The 23,594-nt window shown below is 38.9% G+C and overlaps 1 protein-coding gene across 9 annotated transcripts in view; it reads right to left on the minus strand.

The window, feature by feature from the left end:
• DDHD1 (DDHD domain containing 1) overlaps positions 1-23,594 on the minus strand; it is a 106,605-nt gene that overhangs the window by 56,123 nt on the left and 26,888 nt on the right. For 4 of the 9 annotated variants that reach the window (XM_042989717.1, XM_042989716.1, XM_042989714.1 and 1 more), the window contains exon 2: positions 21,253-21,270. The exons of the other annotated variants lie outside the window; for them this stretch is intronic. In XM_042989717.1, the coding sequence (XP_042845651.1) occupies positions 21,253-21,270 (18 nt within the window). The remainder of the gene's footprint in view (positions 1-21,252; positions 21,271-23,594) is intronic. 9 annotated transcript variants of the gene reach the window in all.

Here is a 23,594-nt window from a genome sequence, read left to right on the forward strand (position 1 = left end):
ATATCTTAAGCTTTTTGTAATAACTGCACTGTTATAATTGTTAATAATTGTAATAATACTGGTATTGTTGATTTGAAACTCTAGGTTAAAATGAATATATTAATTTTATTAAATATCATTAAGAAACAAGAAAAAAGATACAAATACAAATATCAAAGAAATAAAAATTGTAATTTTAAATTTCACGTAGGGGGCGGGGCACCTGGGTGGCTTAGTCAACTCTTGGTTTCAGCTCAGGTCACGATCTCACAGTTCGTGGGTTCAAGCCCCGCTGGGCTCCACACTGACAGTGCAGAGCCTGCCTGGCATTCTTTCTCTTTCCCTCTCTGCTCCTCCTCCGCATTCTCATTCTCTCTCTCTCTCTCTCCTCCCCCCCCTCAAAATAAATAAACTTAAAAAAAAGTTTTTGATTTCAGTTAGAAATATCAGCATGAACTAAAATGATGTATTTTCTCTTTTAAAAATGCCTGTGGCACCTGCGTGACTCAGTTGGTTAAGCAATCAACTCTTGATTTTGGTTCAGGTCATGATCTTGCTGCTGGTGGGCTCAAGCCCTATTCAGGCTCCATACTGACAAGGTGGAGCCTGCTTAGGATTCTCTCTCTCCTCTCTCTCTGCCCTCCCCCCGCCCCACACACACACATGCACACAAGTGTGTGCACTTTCAGAATAAACTTAAAAAAAACAAACATTCTAAGCTTTGTCCACTGAAAAGGCCTAGAAACACACCAACAGTTGAGCATTCCTGAAACAACGACCATGATCAATGAATACCATTTCCCACCAAAAAAAAAAGATCCTTCAAGAAATGGCTAATTCTGGGTGTGAGACAGAAAATTTACCAGATGATCATGAAATATCTTATAGTATCAGACTTGTACTGCGATGTATTAAAAATGTAATATGGGTTTCTACTTCTTACATTATCCTATATTCTGCTATAGCAATTCTGTATGTAGGTGTTTACTGTGTTATTTGGTGCACAGATACTCAAAAATATTATAACTTCATTGTGATTACAGCTTTTAAAACTATAAAGTATATTCTGTTGTGTTTAATGACTTTTAATCTGGATCCTACTTTGTGGAGATTGAAACCCTTGCTTTCTTATTTTTTTCTATTTGCCTGTGACAGTTTTGCACATCCCTTCATTTTTAACTTTCTGAATCACTAGGTTTTAGATATGTCTCTTATAGACAGTACAGAATGGGTTTTGCTTTAGGAAGCCATTTGAAAATCTTTTTCTTCTAATAGATGAGTTAAGCCCATTTATATTTATTGATATGACTGATACATTTGAATTGTGTGTTCTTTTATAATTAACATTTTATTATTCATACTTATTTTTTTCCCTATAGTTGTTATTATTGTTTTATTTTTATTTTATTTTATTTATTTGTTTAAATTATTTTTAATATATGAAATTTATTGTCAAATTGGTTTCCATACAACACCCAGTGCTCATCCCAAAAGGTGCCCTCCTCAATACCCATCACCCACCCTCCCCTTCCTCCCACCCCCCCATCAACCCTCAGTTTGTTCTCAGTTTTTAAGAGTCTCTTATGCTTTGGCTCTCTCCCACTCTAACCTCTTTTTCTTTTTTTCTTCCCCTCCCCCATGGGTTTCTGTTAAGTTTCTCAGGATCCACATAAGAATGAAAACATATGGTATCTGTCTTTCTCTGTATGGCTTATTTCACTTAGCATCACACTCTCCAGTTCCATCCACGTTGCTACAAAGGGCCATATTTCATTCTTTCCCATTGTCACGTAGTACTCCATTGTGTATATAAACCACAATTTCTTTATCCATTCATCAGTTGATGGACATTTAGGCTCTTTCCGTAATTTGGCTATTGTTGAGAGTGCTGCTATAAACATTGGGGTACAAGTGCCCCTATGCATCAGTACTCCTGTATCCCTTGGGTAAATTCCTAGCAGTGCTACTGCTGGGTCATAGGGTAGGTCTATTTTTAATTTTTTGAGGAACCTCCACACTGTTTTCCAGAGCGGCTGCATCAGTTTGCATTCCCACCAACAGTGCAAGAGGGTACCTGTTTCTCCACATCCTCTCCAGCATCTATAGTCTCCTGATTTGTTCATTCTGGCCACTCTGACTGGCGTGAGGTGATATCTGAGTGTGGTTTTGATTTGTATTTCCCTGATGAGGAGTGACGTTGAGCATCTTTTCATGTGCCTGTTGGCCATCCGCATGTCTTCTTTAGAGAAGTGTCTATTCATGTTTTCTGCCCATTTCTTCACTGGGTTATTTGTTTTTCAGGTGTGGAGTTTGGTGAGCTCTTTATAGATTTTGGATACTACCCCTTTGTCTGATATGTCATTTGCAAATATCTTTTCCCATTCCGTCGGTTGCCTTTTAGTTTTGTTGATTGTTTCCTTTGCTGTGCAGAAGCTTTTTATCTTCCTGATGTCCCAATAGTTCATTTTTGCTTTTAATTCCCTTGCCTTTGGGGATGTGTCAAGTAAGAAATTGCTACAGCTGAGGTCAGAGAGGTCTTTTCCTGCTTTGTCCTCTAGGGTTTTGATGGTTTCCTGTCTCACATTCAGGTCCTTTATCCATTTTGAGTTTATTTTTGTGAGTGGTGTGAGAAGGTGGTCTAGTTTCAACCTTCTGCATGTTGCTGTCCAGTTCTCCCAGCACCATTTGTTAAAGAGACTGTCTTTTTTCCATTGGATATTCTTTCCTGCTTTGTCAAAGATTAGTTGGCCATACATTTGTGGGTCTAGTTCTGAGGTTTCTATTCTATTCCATTGGTCTATGTGTCTGTTTTTGTGCCAATACCATGCTGTCTTGATGATTACAGCTTTGTAGTAGAGGCTAAAGTCTGGGATTGTGATGCCTTCTGCTTTGGTCTTCTTCTTCAAAATTACTTTGGCTATTCGGGGCCTTTTGTGGTTCCATATAAATTTTAGGATTGCTTGTTCTAGTTTCGAGAAGAATGCTGGTGCAATTTTGATTGGGATTTCATTGAATGTGTAGATAGCTTTGGGTAGTTTTGACATTTTGACAATATTTATTCTTCCAACCCATAAGCATGGAATGTTTTTCCATTTCTATATGTCTTCTTCAATTTCCTTCATAAGCTTTCTATAGTTTTCAGCATACAGATCTTTTACATTTTTGGTTAGATTTATCCCTAGGTATTTTATGCTTCTTGGTGCAATTGTGAATGGGATCAATTTCTTTATTTGTCTTTCTGTTGCTTATTAGTGCATAAGAATGCAACTGATTTCTGTACATTGATATTGTATCCTGCAACTTTGCTGAATTCATGTATCAGTTCTAGCAGACTTTTGGTGGAGTCTATCGGATTTTGCATGTGTAATATCATGTTATCTGCAAAAAGTGAAAGCTTAACTTCATCTTTGCCAATTTTGATGCCTTTGATTTCCTTTTGTTGCCTGATTGCGGATGCTAGAACTTCCAACACTATGTTAAACAACAGCGGTGAGAGTGGACATCCCTGTCGTGTTCCTGATCTCAGGGAAAAAGCTCTCAGTTTTTCCCCATTGAGGATGATGTTAGCTGTGGGCTTTTCATAAATGGCTTTTATGATGTTTAAGTATGTTCCCTCTATCCTGACTTTCTCGAGCGTTTTTATTAAGAAAGGATGCTGAATTTTGTCAAATGCTTTTTCTGCATCGATTGACAGGATCATATGGTTCTTATCTTTTCTTTTGTTAATGTGATGTATCACATTGATTGATTTGCGAATGTTGAACCAGCCCTGCAGCCCAGGAATGAATCCCACTTGATCATGGTGAATAATCCTTTTTATATGCTGTTGAATTCGATTTGCTAGTATCTTGTTGAGAATTTTTGCATCCATATTCATCAGGGATATTGGCCTGTGGTTCTCTTTTTTTTACTGGGTCTCTGTCTGGTTTAGGAATCAAAGTAATACTGGCTTCAAAGAATGAGTCTGGAAGTTTTCTTTCCCTTTCTATTTTTTGGAATAGCTTGAGAAGGATAGGTATTATCTCTGCTTTAAACGTCTGGTAGAGCTCCCCTGGGAAGCCATCTGGTCCTGGACTCTTATTTGTTGGGAGATTTTTGATAACTGATTCAATTTCTTCGCTGGTTATGGGTCTGTTCAAGCTTTCTATTTCCTCCTGATTGAGTTTTGGAAGTGTGTAGGTGTTTAGGAATTTGTCCATTTCTTCCAGGTTGTCCAGTTTGTTGGCATATAATTTTTCATAGTATTCCCTGATAATTGCTGTATTTCTGAGGGATTGGTTGTAATAATTCCATTTTCATTCATGATTTTATCTATTTGGGTCATCTCCCTTTTCTTTTTGAGAAGCCTGGCTAGAGGTTTATCAATTTTGTTTAATTTTTCAAAAAACCAACTCTTGGTTTCGTTGATCTGCTCTACAGTTTTTTAGATTCTATATTTATTTCTGCTCTGATCTTTATTATTTCTCTTCTTCTGCTGGGTTTAGGCTGTCTTTGCTATTCTGCTTCTATTTCTTTCAGGTGTGCTGTTAGATTTTGTATTTGGGATTTTTTTTGTTTCTTGAGATAGGCCTGGATTGCAATGTATTTTCCTCTCAGGACTGCCTTCGTTGCATCCCAAAGCATTTGGATTGTTGTATTTTCATTTTCATTTGTTTCCATATATTGTTTAATTTCTTCTCTAATTGCCTGGTGGACCCATTCATTCTTTAGTAGGATGTTCTTTAACCTCCATGCTTTTGGAGGTTTTCCAGACTTTTTCCTGTGGTTGATTTCAAGCTTCATAGCATTGTGGCCTGAAAGTATGCATGGTATGATCTCAATTCTTGTATACTAATGAAGGGCTGTTTTGTGACCCAGTATGTGATCTATCTTGGAGAATGTTGCATGTGTATTTGAGAAGAAAGTATATTCTGTTGCTTTGGGATGCAGAGTTCTAAATATATATGTCAAGTCCATCTGATCCAATGCATCATTCAGGGCCCTTGTTTCTTTATTGACCGTGTGTCCAGATGATCTACCCATTGCTTTAAGTGGAGTATTAAAGTCCCCTGCAATTACCACATTCTTATCAATAAGGTGGCTTATGCTTGTGAGTAATTGTTTTATATATTTGGGGGCTCCTGTATTTGGCGCATAGACATTTATAATTGTTAGCTCTTCCTGATGGATAAACCCTGTAATTATTATATAATGCCCTTCTTCATCTCTTGTTACAGCCTTTAATTTAAAGTCAAGTTTGTCTGATATAAGTATGGCTACTCCAGCTTTCTTTTGACTTCCAGTAGCATGATAGATAGTTCTCCATCCCCTCACTTTCAACCTGAAGGTGTCCTCAGGTCTAAAGTGAGTCTCTTGTAGACAGCAAATAGATGGGTCTTGTTTTTTTATCCATTCTGATACCCTATGTCTTTCGGTTGGAGCATTTAGTCCATTTACATTCAGTGTTATTATAGAAAGATATTGGTTTAGAGTCATTGTGATGTCTGTATGTTTCATGCTTGTAGTGACTTCTCTGGTACTTTGTCTCACAGGATCCCCCTTAGGATCTCTTGTAGGGCTGGTTTAGTGGTGATGAATTCCTTCAGTTTTTGTTTGGGAAGACCTTTATCTCTCCTTCTATTCTAAATGACAGACTTGCTGGACAAAGGATTCTTGGCTGCATATTTTTTTCTGTTCATCACATTGAAGATCTCCTGCCATTCCTTTCTGGCCTGCCAAGTTTCAGTAGAGAGATCCGTCACGAGTCTTATCGGTCTCCCTTTATATGTTAAGAGCACGTTTATCCCTCGCTGCTTTCAGAATTTTATCTCTTTCCTTGTATTTTGCCAGTTTCACTATGATATATCGTGCAGAAGATCGATTCAAGTTACGTCTGAAGGGAGTTCTCTGTGCCTCTCAGGTTTCAGTGCCTTTTTCCTTCCCCAGGTCAAGGAAGTTCTCAGCTATTATTTCTTCAAGTACACCTTCAGCACCTTTCCTTCTCTCTTCCTCCTCTGGAATACCAATTATGCATAGATTATTTCTCTTTAGTGCATCACTTAGTTCTCTAATTTTCCCCTCATACTCCTGGATTTTTTTTATCTCTCTTTTTCTCAGCTTCTTTTTCCATAATTTTATCTTCTAGTTCACCTATTCTATCCTCTGCCTCTTCAATCCGAGCTGTGGTCACCTCCATTTTATTTTGCAGCTCATTAATAGCATTTTTTAGCTCCTCCTGGCTGTTCGTTAGTCCCTTGATCTCTGTAGCAATAGATTCTCTGCTGTCCTCTATATTGTTTTCAAGCCCAGTGATTAATTTTATGACTATTATTCTAAATTCACTTTCTGTTATATTGTTTAAATTATTTTTGATCAGTTCGTTAGCTGTTGTTATTTCTGCACGTTTTTCTGAGGGGAATTCTTCCATTTCATCATTTTGGATAGTCCCCAGAGTGGTGTGGGACTGTGGGGCACTCCCCCTGTGCTGTCTTGAATAACTTGCGTTAGTGGGTGGGGCCGCAGTCAGACCTGATGTCTGCCCCCAGCCCACCTCTGCGGCCACAGTCAGGCTGGTGTGTGCCTTCTCTTCCCCTCTCCCAGGGGCGGGATTCACTGTGGGGTGGCGTGGCCCATCTGGGCTACTTGCACACTGCCAGGCTTGTGGTGCTGGGGATCTGGTGTATTAGCTGGGGAGGATCGGCAAGGTGCTCAGGGGCGGGAGGAGCAGGCTCAGCTCGCTTTTTCTTTGGTGATCCGCTTCAGGAGGGGCCCTGCGGCACCGGGAGGGAGTCAGACCCGCCGGAGGGATGGATCCGCAGAAGCACAGCGTTGGGTGTTTGTGCGGTGCAAGTAAGTTCCCCGGCAGGAACTGGTTCCCTTTGGAATTTTGGCTGGGGGATGGGCGAGGGAGATGGCGCTTGAGAGCGGCTTTGTTCCCCGCCAAGCTGAGCTCTGTCCTCTGGGGCTCAGCAACTCTCCCTCCCGTTGTCCTCCAGCCTTCCCGTTCTCCGAGCAGAGCTGTTAATTTAGAACCTTCCAGATGTTAAGCCCCGCTCGCTGTCAGAACACACTCCGTCCGGCCCCTCGGCTTTTGCAAGCCAGACTCGGGGCTCTCCTTGGCCAGCAGGCCGCCCCTCCGCCCCAGCTCCCTCCCGCCAGTCCGTGTAGCGCACACCGCCTCTCCGCCCTTCCTACCCTCTTCCATGGGCCTCTCGTCTATGCTTTGCTCCGGAGAATCCGTTCTGCTAGTCTTCTGGTGGTTTTCTGGGTTATTTAGGCAGGTGTGGGTGGAATCTAAGTGATCAGCAGGACGCGGTGAGCCCAGCATCCTCCTACGCTGCCATCTTCCTCTGGGCTGTTTTGTTTTGTTTTTTTTTTTTTTTTAAGGTTTCTTTCGGTATTTAGGAAGATTTACACTTTTTGTTCTAATTGTTACCTTCATACACTGCATGTGTGTTTATGTGTATGTGTGTATTTTAGGGAATCTTAAATCTGTTTTCTTATTTAACCTTTACCAGCTGGTTTGTCCATTTTAAGTGGTATCTTAGAATCGCCACTTAATATTTATACAATAGGGAATGATCTTACTCTATCTTCCCTTTCTCTCTTCACTCATTTTTAGTTTTATTCTTTCTACTTTGTCAGAATATATAACACTCACACCCATGTCCCCACCACTGTTTTAGTTCTGGATCTACAATTAAATATATTAAATTCTAAGAACTTCCTAACCTTTTTCATGTTCAAAACTGTTTATCACTCTGATACTTGAAGGACAGGATAACTAGCTTGAACTTTGTTTCCTGGAGTTTTCAAAACTCAAGGAAATTCTTTCATGTTCAAAACTGTTTATCTGTCACTATCATGTTTGTAAATTCTTTCATGTTCAAAACTGTTTATCCGTCACTATCATGTTTGTAAATTCTTTCATGTTCAAAACTGTTTATCTGTCACTCTGATACTTGAAGGACAGGATTACTAGCTTGAACTTTGTTTCCTTGAGTTTAATGTTTTTGTATTTTTGAGAGAGAGAGAGAGAGAGAGAGATAAAGAGAGAGAGAGAGACCCCGAGCAAGGTAGGGGCAGAGAGAAAGGGAGACAGAGAATCTGAAACAGGCAGGCTCTGAGCTATGAGCACAGAGATTGACACAAGGCTTGAACTCCAGAAGAGCAAGATCATGACCTGAGCTGAGGTCAGAGGCTTCACTGACTGAGCCACCCAGGCGCCCCTCCTTGAGTTTTTAAAAATGGGATCCTACCGGTAGTTTTCCTTGGTATATTGTTCTTGAGAAGTCTGATGTGAGCCTACTTTATTATTATTATTATTATTAGTAAAGTCATCTCCTGCTCACTCTTTACCCCGGGGGGGGGGGGGATTCTTTGAAGTCTAATATTTTCCCTAGTCTTTAAAATCTAAAATCTAATAAAATCTAATCTGACTCAGAGTTCATTGTTCTGAATCAATCTGTCCAAGGTGGGCCCTTTTAGTGTGTAGATTTCAGTTTTTCTCTTACTTCTGAAAAGTTGCTTTGAATTATGGCTTAATCGTTAGTTGTGTTCCATTGATTTCTCTTCTGCAGGGACTCTAATTATAAATATGTTGGGTCTCCCTTTGTCTACATTGCATTTCATACACTTTCTTTCTCAAGCTTTTTACTTCTTTCTGCATCTCATTTTCATTATTTTTCTTGTTTTCTTTCCTTTTATCAATGCCTCTTCCATCAATACCCCTATTAGTATGTCCTCAAGTTTGTTTATTTTTTATTTGCTTGGGGTATTTTAATAGTTTCCCAAAACTTCCAGGGAAGATAGTGAAGTAAGAGGATCCTAAGCTCACCTCATCTCATGCATACAGAGAGATAACATCCACATCAGTATAAGTAACCCAGAAAACAACCTGAAGACTGGCAGAGCAGACTCTACAGCTAATTGTAGGGAAGAGTCCACATCAAAGATGTGGTTGGCAACCAAAATAACTGGGAGACTGTCTGTAGGAGGAAGTGACGCCACAGGCACAAAAACAGAAAGGAGAAGATGCCTCATTAGGCATCTGAGGTATGGGAGACCTGTACTGGGAAGAAGAAAACCCTTGTAACATATGGCTTTGAAAACCACAGGGTCTTAGCATTCGAGTTCTTACAATCAGTGAGGCTTAAAAACTGGAATTCTAAAAATCAGTGGGCTTTGCTCCGGGAGAGCATGAGAGAAACTGAGTCCCTGCCCTAAAAGAGAGAGTATAAGAAAGAACCCAACTTAGATCTAGACTAGAAGCAGCAGTTTGAAAAACACCTGGGGAAGATTCATTTACGAATCTCAGAATGTATGCTGGAATGGCAGGGATTTTTAGGAGACTTCTCTAAGAACAAAAAAGCTAGAGAGTGCAATTTACTCCCCCCTCCCCACAGCCTAGATACAGGAAACACTGGGGGAACCACTAGAAACACTCCCCAACTAGCCTGTTAACAGAGTGCTCTCCTGTGGACTTGCCCTCCCCTCCCCCGCTCCAACAGGCCCTAAGCAGAAGTCAAAGCAGTGCCACAAGTGTGGCAGTGTGCAAATGTGCAAGCAGCCCCAGCAGGGGCAGCACCACTCCACAGTAACTCCTGCCCCACAAAGAGTGGAAGACAACCACGCATACCAGTCCCACTGCAACCCCAGCAGTGGGTAGAGGTCAGACATGGTCTGACTGTAGATTCCACCCACCAACAAAAGCTTCTCAGAGGACAACACAGAGATAGCACCCTGCAGTTTAGTGATACTGCATCTCTGACAAACACCTCGTCTGACTCAAGGTAGCCCCGGACTGGCCCATTAACAACATAGGGACTGAACCCTATCTGCAATAGGCAAAGAGAGCCATTTCAGAAGACTGGACTGAAGGCACATGTGGCTCAACCACAACAGTAGGGCACACGCAACATACTCAGGAGACACCCCTGGAGTGAACAGGGGACACTGCAGGGCATTATAGGACTTGTCTTCATAAGGTCACTATTTTCAAAAGCAGGAGACATAGCTGGCTTACCTAACACACAAAAACAGAGTTAGTCAAAATGAGGAGACAAAAGACTATGTTCCAAATAAAAGAACAGGACAAAAAACAGTAAAAGAGCTAAATGAAGTAGAGATAAGTAATATGCCTGCTAGAGAATTTAAGGTGATCGTCATAAAGATACTCACTGGACTTCTGAAAAGGGTGGAGGACTCCAGTGAGAACCTCAACAAAGAGAAAAACATAAAAAAGAACTAGTGAAAGATGAACTCAATTAACTGAAATCCAGAATACACTGGAGAGAATAAACAATACACTAGAGGAAGCAGATGGATCAGTGACTTGGAGGACAGGGTAATGAAAAACAATCAAGACACATAGTAATTAAATGGCAAAAAGTAGTGATAGAGAATTTTATAAGCAGTAAGAGAAAACAGTAACATACAAGGGAAATCCTATAAGGCTATCAGCTGATTTTTTTTGGCAAAAACATTGCAGGCCAGAAGGGAATGGCACAATATATTCAAAGTATGGAAAGAAAAAACCCTACAGCTAAGAATACTCTATCCAGCAAGGGTAACATTCAGAAGAGAAGGAGAGATAAAGAATGTTCCAGACAAACAAGAGTTAAAGGAATTCATCACCACTAAACCAGCCTTATAAGAAATGTTAAAGGGGACTCTTTGGAAAGGAAAGACCATAAGTAAGAGTAAGAATAGTAGGAAGCATAAAAGCAGTAAAATTAAATATATCTATAAAAATCAGTCAAGGGTTTCACAAAATAAAAGGATGCAAAGTATGACACCATATACCTAAAACATGGGAGGGGGTGAAGAGTAAAATGTAGTGCTTTTAGAATGGGTACAAATTTTAGGGGCAATCTACTTAATATAGATTGCTATATGCATAAGATGTTATACATAAATCTAATGGTAACTACCAATCAAAAACCAGTTATAGACAAAATATGAAGAAAAAGAATCTAGGTATATTACTAAAGAAAGCCAGCAAATTGTGAGAGAAAAGAACAAGAAAGGAACAGAGAACTATAAAAACAACCATGAAACCAGTAACAAAATGGCAATTCAGGGGCGCCTGGGTGGCTGGCTCAGTCGATTGAACATTCGACTTCGCTTCAGGTTATGATCTCAAGGTTCATGAATTTAAGCCCCAGATCGGGCTTTGTGCTGTCAGCTGGGAGACCGGAGCCTGCTTCAGATTCTGTGTCACTTTCTCTCTGCCCCTTCCCTGCTCCTGCTCTCTCTCAAAAACAAACATTAAAAATATTAAAACAAAATGGCAGTATGTATATACCATCAACAATTACTTTGAATGTAAATGTACTAAATGCTCCAATAAGACACTGGGTGATGGAATGGATAAAAAAGCAATACTCATCTATATGCTGCCTACAAGAACCTCTTTTCAGACCTAAAGACACATGCAGACTGAAAGTGAACTGATAGAAATGCATTTATCATGCAAATACAAGTGAAAAAAAAAAAAAACTGGGTAGCAATACTTACAATCAGACAAAATAGACTTTAAAACAAAGACTGACAAGAGTCAAAGAAGGACACCAAATAATCATAAAAGGAACAATCCAACAATGTGTAACAACTGTAAATATTTATGTACTCAGCATGGGAGGACCCAAATAGATAAAGCAGCTAATAACAAACATAATGGAAGTAACTGATAGTAATACAATAACAGTGGGAGATTTTAACACCCCACTTACATCAATGGATAGATCATCCAAACAGAAAAGCAACAAGGAAATAGTGGCTTTGGATGACACATTGGATCAGGTGGATCTAACAAGTTATATGCATAACATTCTATGAAAAAACAGCAGAATACACATTCTTTTCCAGTGCATGCGGAACATTCTCCAGAATAGATCACATGTTAGGAGACAAAACAAGTTTCAAAAAATTCAGAAAGACTGAAATCATACATCTTTTCTGACTACAACATCAAAAAAACTAGAAATCACAAGAAGAGATCTGGAAAGAACACAAATACATACATGCAGGTTAAATAACATGATACTAAGACAATGGATGGGTCAACCAAGAAACCAAAGAGAAAATAAAAAAAACACATGGAGGGAAATGATAATGAAAACACAATGGTCCCAAACCTCTGGGATGCAGCAAAAGCTGTACTAAGAGGGAAGTTCATAGCAATACAAATCTACCTCAAGAAGAAAAATCTCAAACAAGCAACTTAACCTTTCATCTAAAGGAGCTAGAAAAAGGACAACAAACAAAACCCAAAACCAGTAGAAGGAAGGAAGGAAATAATAAGAATTAAAGCAGAAATAAAATAGAAACTAAAACAAAACAAAAAAACCCCAAAACAAAAAACACAAATAACCCCCCCCCAAAACAAAAACAACAAAAACAGATCAATGAAACCAGGAGCTGGTTGTTTAAAAGGGAAATAAAATTGATAAACTTTTAGCCAGACTTAACTTAAAAAAAAAAAAAGACTCAAACAAAATCAGAAATGAAAGAGAAATAACAACCAAAACCATAGAAATACAAAAGATTATAAGAGAATATTATGAAAAATATGCCAACAAATTGGGCAACCAATCTGACTTAGTTTCTTTCCTTTTTTTTTTTAAATATATGAAATTTATTGTCAAATTGGTTTCCATACAACACCCAGTGCTCATCCCAAAAGGTGCCCTCCTCAATACCCATCACCCACCCTCCCCTCCCTCCCACCCCCCCATCAACCCTCAGTTTGTTCTCAGTTTTTAAGAGTCTCTTATGCTTTGGCTCTCTCCCACTCTAACCTCTTTTTCTTTTTTTTCCCTTTCCCTCCCCCATGGGTTTCTGTTAAGTTTCTCAGGATCCACATAAGAATGAAAACATATGGTATCTGTCTTTCTCTGTATGGCTTATTTCACTTAGCATCACACTCTCCAGTTCCATCCACGTTGCTACAAAGGGCCATATTTCATTCTTTCCCATTGTCACGTAGTACTCCATTGTGTATATAAACCACAATTTCTTTATCCATTCATCAGTTGATGGACATTTAGGCTCTTTCCGTAATTTGGCTATTGTTGAGAGTGCTGCTATAAACATTGGGGTACAAGTGCCCCTATGCATCAGTACTCCTGTATCCCTTGGGTAAATTCCTAGCAGTGCTATTGCTGGGTCATAGGGTAGGTCTATTTTTAATTTTTTGAGGAACCTCCACACTGTTTTCCAGAGCGGCTGCATCAGTTTGCATTCCCACCAACAGTGCAAGAGGGTTCCCGTTTCTCCACATCCTCTCCAGCATCTATAGTCTCCTGATTTGTTCATTTTGGCCACTCTGACTAGCGTGAGGTGATATCTGAGTGTGGTTTTGATTTGTATTTCCCTGATGAGGAGTGACGTTGAGCATCTTTTCATGTGCCTGTTGGCCATCCGCATGTCTTCTTTAGAGAAGTGTCTATTCATGTTTTCTGCCCATTTCTTCACTGGGTTATTTGTTTTTCAGGTGTGGAGTTTGGTGAGCTCTTTATAGATTTTGGATACTACCCCTTTGTCTGATATGTCATTTGCAAATATCTTTTCCCATTCCGTCGGTTGCCTTTTAGTTTTGTTGATTGTTTCCTTTGCTGTGCAGAAGCTTTTTATCTTCCTGATGTCCCAATAGTTCATTTTTGCTTTTAATTCCCTTGCCTTTGGGGATGTGTCAAGTAAGAAATTGCTACAGCTGAGGTCAGAGAGGTCTTTTCCTGCTTTGTCCTCTAGGGTTTTGATGGTTTCCTGTCTCACATTCAGGTCCTTTATCCATTTTGAGTTTATTTTTGTGAGTGGTGTGAGAAGGTGGTCTAGTTTCAACCTTCTGCATGTTGCTGTCCAGTTCTCCCAGCACCATTTGTTAAAGAGACTGTCTTTTTTCCATTGGATATTCTTTCCTCCTTTGTCAAAGATTAGTTGGCCATACATTTGTGGGTCTAGTTCTGAGGTTTCTATTCTATTCCATTGGTCTATGTTTCTGTTTTTGTTCTGGCTTAGTTTCTAGAAGCATAAACCCTCCCAAAACAGAATCAGGAACAGACTGATTACTAAGCAGTGAAATTGAATCAGTATTCAAAAAAACTCCCAATAAACAAAAGTCCAGGACCAGATAGCTTCACAGGTGAATTCTAACAAACACTTAAAGAAGAATTAATATATGTTTTTCTCAAATTATTCCAAAAAATAGAAGAGGAAGGAAAGCTTCCAAATTTATTGTGAGGCCAGATTACCCTGATACCAAAACCAGATAAAATGTCTTTTGTAAAGACACTACAAAAAAGAACTACAGGCCAATATCTGTGATGAACATGGATGCAAAAATATTCAACAAAAAATCAGTAAACTATATTAAAAATATATTAAAAAATCATTCACCACGATCAAGTGTATTTACTCCCAAGATGCAAGATCGGTTCAATATTTATGAATCAGTCAATATGATACATCACATCAATAAGAGAAAAGATAAAAACCATACGATTATTTCAATAGATGCAGAAAAAGAACTTGACAAAGCACAAGATCCATTCATGATAAAAACCCTCAACAAACTAGGTTTAGGGAAACATATGTCAACATAATAAAGGCTATATACGAAAAATCCACAGCTAACATCATACTTGACGGTGAAAACTGAGGGCTTTACCCCTAAGATCAGGAACAAGACAAGAATGTCCCCTTTCCCCACTGTCATTCAATGTAGCACTGGAAGTCCTAGCCACAGCAGATAAGAAAAAGAAGTAAAAGGCATCCAAACTGGTGATGAAAAAGCAAAACATTCATTATTTGCATGTGACTTAACACTACATATACATAACCCTAAGGACTCCACAAAAAAACTATCAGAACTGATAAATGAATTTAGTAAGGTGACAGGATACAAAATCCACATATAGAAATCCAATGCATTTCTATACACTAATAATGAAGTGGCAGAAAGAGAAAGTAATAAAACAATCTCATTTACAATTGCTCCAAAAATTATAAAAACCTAGGAATAAACTTAACCATGGAGGTGAAAGACCTGTACTCTGAAAACTATAAAACACTGATGAAAGAAATTAAATATGACACAAATAAATGAAAAGAGATTCCATGGTCATGGAATGGGAGGACAAATATTGTTAAAATATCCCTACGACCTAAAGCAATCTACAGATTTAATGATATCTCTATCAAAATACCAACAGCATTTTTTACAGAACTAGAACAAATCATCCTCAAATTTTTATGAAACCACAATAACCGAATAGCCAAAGCAATGTTGGAAAGGAAGAACAAAACTGGTGTTAACACAATCCCAGATTTCAAGATATAATAAAAGCTGTAGTAATCAAAACAGTACGATACTGGCAAAAAATTACCACATACATAGGTGAATAGAACAGAATAGAAAGACCAGAAATAAACCCATGATTATATTGTCAATTAATCTATGGCAAAAGAGGCAAGAATATGCAATGGGAGAAAGTCTCTTCAACAAATGGTGTTGGAAAAACTGGACAGCTACACGCAAAAGAATAAAAGTGGACCACTCTTTTACACTATACACAAAAATAAAACTCAGAATGGATTAAAGATCTAAATATGAGACCCGAAACCATAAAAATTCTAGCAGAGAGCACAGGTAGTAATTTCTCCGACATTGGTTTTTCTATGTACATCTCCTAAGGCAAGGGAAAGGAAAGTAAAAACAAACTATTGGGACTATACCAAAATAAAAGGCTTCCGCACAGCAAAGGAAACAATCAACAAAACAAAAGACAACCTACCGAATGGGAGAAGATATTTGCAAATGGTATATCTGATAAGGGGTTAGTATCCAAAATCTATAAAGAACTTACAACTCAACACCAAAACCCCAAATAATCTAATTAAAAAATGAGCAGAGGACATGAACAGACATTTCTCCTAAGACATACAGATGACCAACAGACATATGAAAAGATGCTTGACATCACTAACCAGTAGGGAAATGCAATCAAAACCACCTGCCAGAATGGCTAAAATAAAAGATGCAAGAAACAACAAATGCTGGCGAAGATGCAGAGGAAAATGAACCCCCATGTACTGTTGGTGGGAATGAAAACTGGTATAACTACTGTGGAGAACAGGATGGAGGTTCCTCAAAAAATTGAAAATAGAATTACCATATGATCCCATAATTCCACTACTGGGGACTTAGCCAAAGAATAAGAAAACACAACCTTGAAAAGATACATGCAGCCCTGTATTTATTGTAGCATTTTTTTTTTTACAATAGGCAAGTTATGGAAGCAATCCAAGTGCACTGGTGATAGATAAATGGATAAAGACATCACACACACACACTGGAATATTAGCCATAAAAAGGAATGAAATCTTGCCATTTGCAACAATATGGATAGATATGTGAGCATAACGCTAAGTGAAATAAGAGAAAAACAAATACCATATGATTTCACTCACATGTGGAATGTTAAGAAACAAAACAATGGAACACAGGAAAAAAGAGACAAACCGAAAAACAAGACTCTTCAATACAGAGAACAAACGGATGGATACCAAAGGGGAAGTGGGTGGGGGTATGGGTGAAAGAGGTGAATAGGATTAAGGGTATACTTACTGTGATGAGCTCTGAGTATTGTACAGAACTGTTGAATCATTATACACCAGAAACTAATATAACATTACAGGGTACATTAAGGGTGGTGGTGGGTGAGTGGGTATCGAACCTGTGTGCCTCATTTCTCTTTAATCTCTGTAGTACCCTTATTTTTCTCCTTACATCCTCCTTTCCTCTCACTGTGATGGCTCCAAGGGGCACCATCCTTTATCTCTCCCAGAGCAATGTTTCTCTGATGCTGCTTGTGGCCTCTTTCACACACCTTCGCTATAGCTACTGCTATGAATTCCTAAGTCCCAGGCCTGTGTTTGTATCTCCTCAGCTGTGTGGGGGATGTTTTCTTTCTGAAGGTCATTTTGCTTGCACTTCATTATAAACCTCTGATTCCTTTCTTCTCTCTTCACTATCTCTTAAGCCTCTCCTTGCCCTACTCTCCAGACTCAGAGGTTTGTAGCAGTGACAGAACTATTGTAACTTGTTGTTTCTTTCCATACAAGTAATTTAAAATTCGTGGTATTATCTATGTTATACTAATGCTGAAGGTGTGAGTTATACATGGGTTATGCGTGTGTGTGTGTGTGTATGTGTGTGTGTTCCTTTTCAATCTTATGGCTTTTGGGGAGGATGTGTGGATTTACATATGGACAGCTGTCATGATCTTCCAGACCCAAAAGCTCATCTCATTTAATCCTTATAGTAATCTTAAAAGATAACTGTAATTACCCCAGTTTTACAAATGAGTAAGCGGAGTCTTAGTGAAACTAAAAACTTGCCCAAAGGCACATAGCTAAATATGAGAACCAAGATTCCCACCAGACTTTGACTCCAAAATTCATCTAAGCTCTTTCTACTATACAACACAACCTTCTCAAATAAGAAAAATCCCTTTTCAGCCCTCTCCCCAAGAATTACAGGCTATTTAGTTGTGTTGGTAATTTGAAAATAAGTAATTTGGGAGATTTTATATTGACAGCCTATTATGAGACCTACAAACCAGAGCCAACCATGCCTCCCCATAAAAATAACAGAAGTAAAAAAGCAGAGTGAAAAACAGTAAAACAAGTTTATGGCAAACATCTGCCATCCTAACTCTTTTCCTCTCTGTAGCCTAATAAATCTAAACCTGTATTCTATTGATAGATGTTTTGGGGGTTTTACCCAAGCTCTAAAAACTACCAGTATGCTATCAAATACTGTATCATCTTTCTGATTCAGGCCTGTCTTGAACTTCAGACCCAAATATTCAAGTGCCAACTAAACATCTCCTAGTAGACGGATCAACATAAAGTGATGGAACACACTAGGTTCCTCATGGAAAACAAAGGGAACACAAACTTGTTCCTCAACATGTATTCCCTATTATAGCAAATGGTGTGCTGACAGTTTTCAGCTGGTCAGCCAAGCCAGAACTCTGGGAGTCATCCAAGATGACTCTTCCTCAAGTGCTTTTTATAAATGGACATTAATCACCATTTATTGTATCTCCTAAATCACCCTCAAATTCATCCCATATTCATCGGGCCCACAGTCTAAGTCCATACTCTTATCATTTCTACTCATTTTAGGAACTTCCTATCTAAACGTAGTATCCCTAGCTTCAACTCTCATCACCACTACCAAAAGACTGCTCACAAGCACGTGTATAGGTTATACACACACACATACATTCACAAATTCTGCTAACTTACTCTCTTCTTTTTAGAAACTCAATCCATCTTTTACAGAGTTGCCAGAGAACTTTTCTAAAATACCACAAATCATATTATTCCAATGCTTAAATTCTTTAATGGCTCCTCACTGCCTACCAAATGAATTCTGAGCTTCTTAGAACGATTTATAAACTCATGATCTTTCCTTGTCTATCTCCTCACATACCTGATGCTACATCAAGTATTTACTTATCTAAATAATATCTGAATGTCTACCATAAAACAGGCTCTGGGATGTGCTCCAGTGATACGTAAGATAATGCTGTTGGTCCCTGTGCTTTCCACATCAACAAGGATAGTTCCTTGAATGTGTGATGCTGAGTTCTACTTCTGTATCCTGCACATGCTGTTCCTTCTACCTGGGATGCTCTTCCCCATTTTCTTCATTTAGCTAACTTTCATCCTTATCTCCATCAGGAAGCCTTTGGTTACCTCCTCTTCTCTAATTAACTCTGTGCACATTTATCAGTGTTCATGTTATTGTATTGTAAACTGCTTAGCCTTCCTCATTTCCACGGGATCCTTGAATGTAGATACTGTGTCCTTAGGTGCTTTCAAAATCCAAAAGATAAGAACACCTATGATAAAGTAAGATTTCAGTAAAGGCATGCTGAATGTTGCTGAACAAGACATATTTCATTCAGCTTACCCCACTATCTAGCAAGTTTGGTAGACCGAGCACTTTTATTCGTGCTCCAAATTGGTCGTTAGTTTGAGCAGTACTTGCCTATTTATTTAGTTGGTTTATGCTGTGGTCTGTCAGCCATTGACATTCTATTTTCTTTTCTATTTTTTGAGAGAGAGGGACAGAGAGAGAAACTTAAGCAGGCTCCATACCCAGCACAGAGTCTGACGCACAGCTCGATCTCATGATCGTGAGATCATAACCGGAGCAGAGATCAAGAGTTGGACATTTATGTTTAACCAACTGAGCCATCCAGGTGCCCAAACATTCTATTTTCTAATAATTATATCATTCAGAGGAAAGAGTTTGACTATTTTCCAAGAATAAAAGAACTGGGATTTTTTGGGGTGAACGTTTTGTTGAAGAATTATATACATATACAAAGGTATGCTAATCATACGCATTATACCTCAATGGCTTTATACAAGTTAACAACACTCACATCAAGAAAGAAAAGATTATCAGCATTTCAGAAGCCTCCTCTTGTATCTCCTTTCCAGGTGCTACACCTCACCTCTCACTAAGGGGAAACAGAATTCTAACCTCTAGCATCACAAATGAGTTTTACTTTTTAGTAGTTTATATAACAGAATCATGTAGTATGTGCTCTGCTATTTAGTTTCTTTGGTTCAACATTATATTAGTGAGAGTCATCCATTATAGACTGGATTATGTGTATGGTTAAAGTACTTGCCAGATATTAGCAAGTGAGTATTTAGATAGCTGTGAGCTATGCTCTTAGGCTAGCTTCTTCTACTATTAAAATTATTCCAAATAGCATGGAGACATCAGCCAAAAAAAAAAAAAAATCCCTAATTATATATGGTAAAGGAAAGTAAATCATCAAATCAGTATTGGATCTCCTTAGGGACCAAGCTCTAATGTAGGGAAACAACCCTAAATGGGCCTTTAGTCATATAAATGAAGAACTCTCTTTTTTGGACTGGAGAGGATAGTCCCTGCCTCTCTGATATGGACATACTTTTCATCCTGCCTGAGGTTCAAAATACCACATACCAGGCTGCCGTCATGCCTGGATATCTTCCTAACCCCACTTGTGCTCTGATATCCCACAATAAGCCATGATCCCTGTGGCTGCCCTCCTCACCCCAGCTGGCCCCCAATATCCCATGCTAGCCTGCTTCTCACGTGGACATCTCTTCGCTCAACTTGGGCTGTGACATCCCAAGTCTGGCTGTCCGTATTGCACCAAAGCAGGAAAAGAAAGAAGGGCTAGTGTACTGGTTCTCATTCTGGGACAATTTCCCCCCAAGGAGACATTTGGCAATGTTTGAAAACATTTTTGATAGAAACAACTGGGGGGGTGGGACGATGTTGCTGGCATCTAGGCCAAAGATGTTGCCAAACCTCCTACAATGCACAGAACAGTTCCCTTGACCTCACACCACCTTGGCCAACAACGATAAATTATCTGGCCCCAAATGTCAACAGTGCTAAGGTTGACAAACTCTGGGATAGCAGCACCTTTTAAAACCTAAAATATGGGTATCTTCTTACTGAGCAATTCCAGAAATATATTTTATAGAAGAAACTCTTGCAATAATGTCTGAAGATACAGTTAAAGATATTTACCTCAATGTTGTAACAGTAAACAAAAGAATAAAAACAAAATGACCTAAATTTCTACCACTAGAGGATCAGACATACAAATGTTGCTTAACATATAGTAGGTATTAAAAATATTCATTAAATAAATCAAAATATGAATGAATGGATAATATACCCATAGTGAAATAATGTTCAGAAGAAGTAGGTCTATATTTAATGACATGGAATAATGTCTAGAATAAGAATTAAAAAATGAAATCATAGTACTACATGTATGTATATTTTTGTATGTGCATATATGTGTATAAATAGTGTAATCCTGTTTTTTTTAAACATATACATTAGTATATATACTGCAAATAAGTGGAGAAAAATATACTAAGCTCTTACTAACAAATATCTCTGGGAGGCAGGAATATAAAGGAAATTTTTATTTCTACATTATAAATGTCTATAATTGGCATTTTTACAATATACAGTAAAACCTTGGTTTGTGAGCATAATTCATTCTGGAAACATGCTTGTAATCCAAAGCACTGTATATCAAAGTGAAATTTCCTCTTAAGAAATAATGGAAACCCAGATGATTTATTCCACAACCCAAAAATATTCATATAAAAATGATTACAATATTGTAATATAGCACAAAATAATAAAGAAAATACACAATATAAAGAAAAATAAACAAATTAACCTACACTTACCTTTGAAAACCTTCATGGCTGGTGTGAGGGAGACAAGAGAGAGGACGGTTATTATGTAGGACGACTTTCACTATCACTAACGGAATCACTGCTATCTACTGGCTCAACGGAATCTTTCTTTTCATGCAACTTTAACAAGGAACCTATCCAATGACCTAGAATGAAGCAAAGCATTCCTAAGCTTACTCTTGTATGGAAAAGCAAAGGACTGCCCATAGGTGCTTTGAAGTGACAAAAAAATACACTAGTGCCAGTTGTGGGCACCTTCCAAGGTTCTGAAAAATCACTGATTTCTGCCAAACACTGTGGCCTGAGACTGAGAGCATCTGAGTATGGGAGACGATCACCCACAATCTCGAAGTGTGAGAGAGACAGTGGGGGGTGGGGGAGAAGGGGAGAGAGGGAGAGAGGGAGAGTGAAGAACCATTGGCTCAGCTGTGATCATGTGATGTTCAGCATCCCATACCGCTGGTATTCCAAGACATCACTCATTTATCAAGTTAAAGTTTATTAGAAATGTTTGCTTATCTTGTGGAACACTTGCAGAACAAGTTACTCGCAATCTAAGGTTTTACTCTAAATGTTTTAGTTTTATATTCAGTGTGATGGTTAATCCTATGTATCAACTTAACTGGGCCACAGGGTACCCCAGATATTTGGTCAAACATTCTGGGTGTTTCTGTAGGAGTGTTTTTGGATGAGGTTAACATGTAAATCAACAGACTGAGTAAGGCAGATTGCCCTCCATAATGTGGGTGGGCCCCATCTGATCAGATGAAGGCCTGAATAAACAAAAGGGTTACCTTCCCTCAAATAAGAGGGAATTCTGCCTGATGGCCTTTAAACTGGAACATTAAGCTCTTCCTGGTTGATGGCCTTTGAAAAGGGAGACTGGCTCTGCAAACTTGCCAGCCTCTCTAATTTTGTGAGCCAATTCCTTGTAATCTCTTTGTTTTTGGAGAACCCTAATACCTTCAGGAAAAAGAAACTGCTAGATGACCACCCTATTTCTACTCTCCTCATATTCCTTATAACAGAATACCAATTTATGCAGGGTAGCAATATACTCAGGTAAAGGACTATTTCTAGTCTACTTGTGCATCTAGGTTCAGTCATGTGACTGAATTTGGGTAACAGGATATATTGCAAATTACTGGTGGTACAGCTCTTTGACTTTTACCTCTTTTTTTTTCTGCCACCTATATGTCTTGAGCTCTTGGAGATCTCTTGGATCAAGTCATTTACTATAATATTGTGATTCAGAATGTTAAACAGAAAACCACAGGCCCAAGATGGAGTCACTCATACCAGACCAAGTCACCAAACTGGCTTAATACCTAACTTAATGCAGTTCCAATCTCCCCCAGAAATGCAGTGTTGTCAGTCAGAAATTTCCTCTTCAGAAAAAATGATGGAATCTGTCTCTTGGGCCCTCTCCATCCCCCAAAGGAAGATGAGATAATCCCACCTACCAAATGAGATCCTTGCCCTTTCCTCTAGGGGAAGGGGACCAAGCCCGAAATAACTCTTTTCTTTGGCTAGTAATGTCTTGCCCCACACTCCTTCCTTATAAAAACCTTCCATTTTGTACAACTCCTGGGATGTTGCTGCCTGATTCATGAATCAGTTAATAAAACCAATTATATCTTCAAATTTACCCAGCTGACTTTTGTTTTTTGTTAACAATAATAAGAAATACATATTTGGTCTTTGTCCTTGTTTCTGGCACAGAGCTCCTAAAACCCTTGGAATTTCATGAGGAAGATAAAGGTATCTTTTCTTATGTTGATGAGGTGGCTTTTGGAATGTCCCTAGATCACCTAAAGATGGGCTGGTCACCGGAGTTGGAATTTTCAGGGCCACCCCCTCACCTCCTGGGAGAGGGGCTGGAGGTTGAATCAATCACCAAAGGACAGTGATTTAATCAGTCATACCTATGTAAGAGAGTCTACATAAAAAGCCAAAAGGAGGGGTGTCTGGGTGGCTCAAAAGGTTGACTCTTGATTTCGGCTCAGGTCATGATCTCTCAGTTCATGGGTTCAAGTCCTGCATCAAGCTCTGCTCTGACAGACAGCCTGGAGCCTGCTTGGGAATCTCTCCTTCTCTTTCTGCTCCTCCCCCAGCTTGCACATGTGCTTTCAATCTCTTTCTCTCAAAATAAATAAACTTTAAAAAATAAACCCAAAAGGATAGGGTTTGGAGAGCTTCTGGATTGGTGAACATGTGGACTTGTGGTAAGAATGGTGCACTGAGAGCATAGAAACTCTGCATCCCTTCCCACATAACTTGCCCTATGAATCTTTTCCATTTGGTTGTTCAGAAAGTTATACACTTTTGCAATA

The sequence above is a fragment of the Panthera tigris genome, chromosome B3 (genome assembly GCF_018350195.1).
Source record: "Panthera tigris isolate Pti1 chromosome B3, P.tigris_Pti1_mat1.1, whole genome shotgun sequence".
Classification (NCBI taxonomy): Eukaryota; Metazoa; Chordata; class Mammalia; order Carnivora; family Felidae; genus Panthera; species Panthera tigris.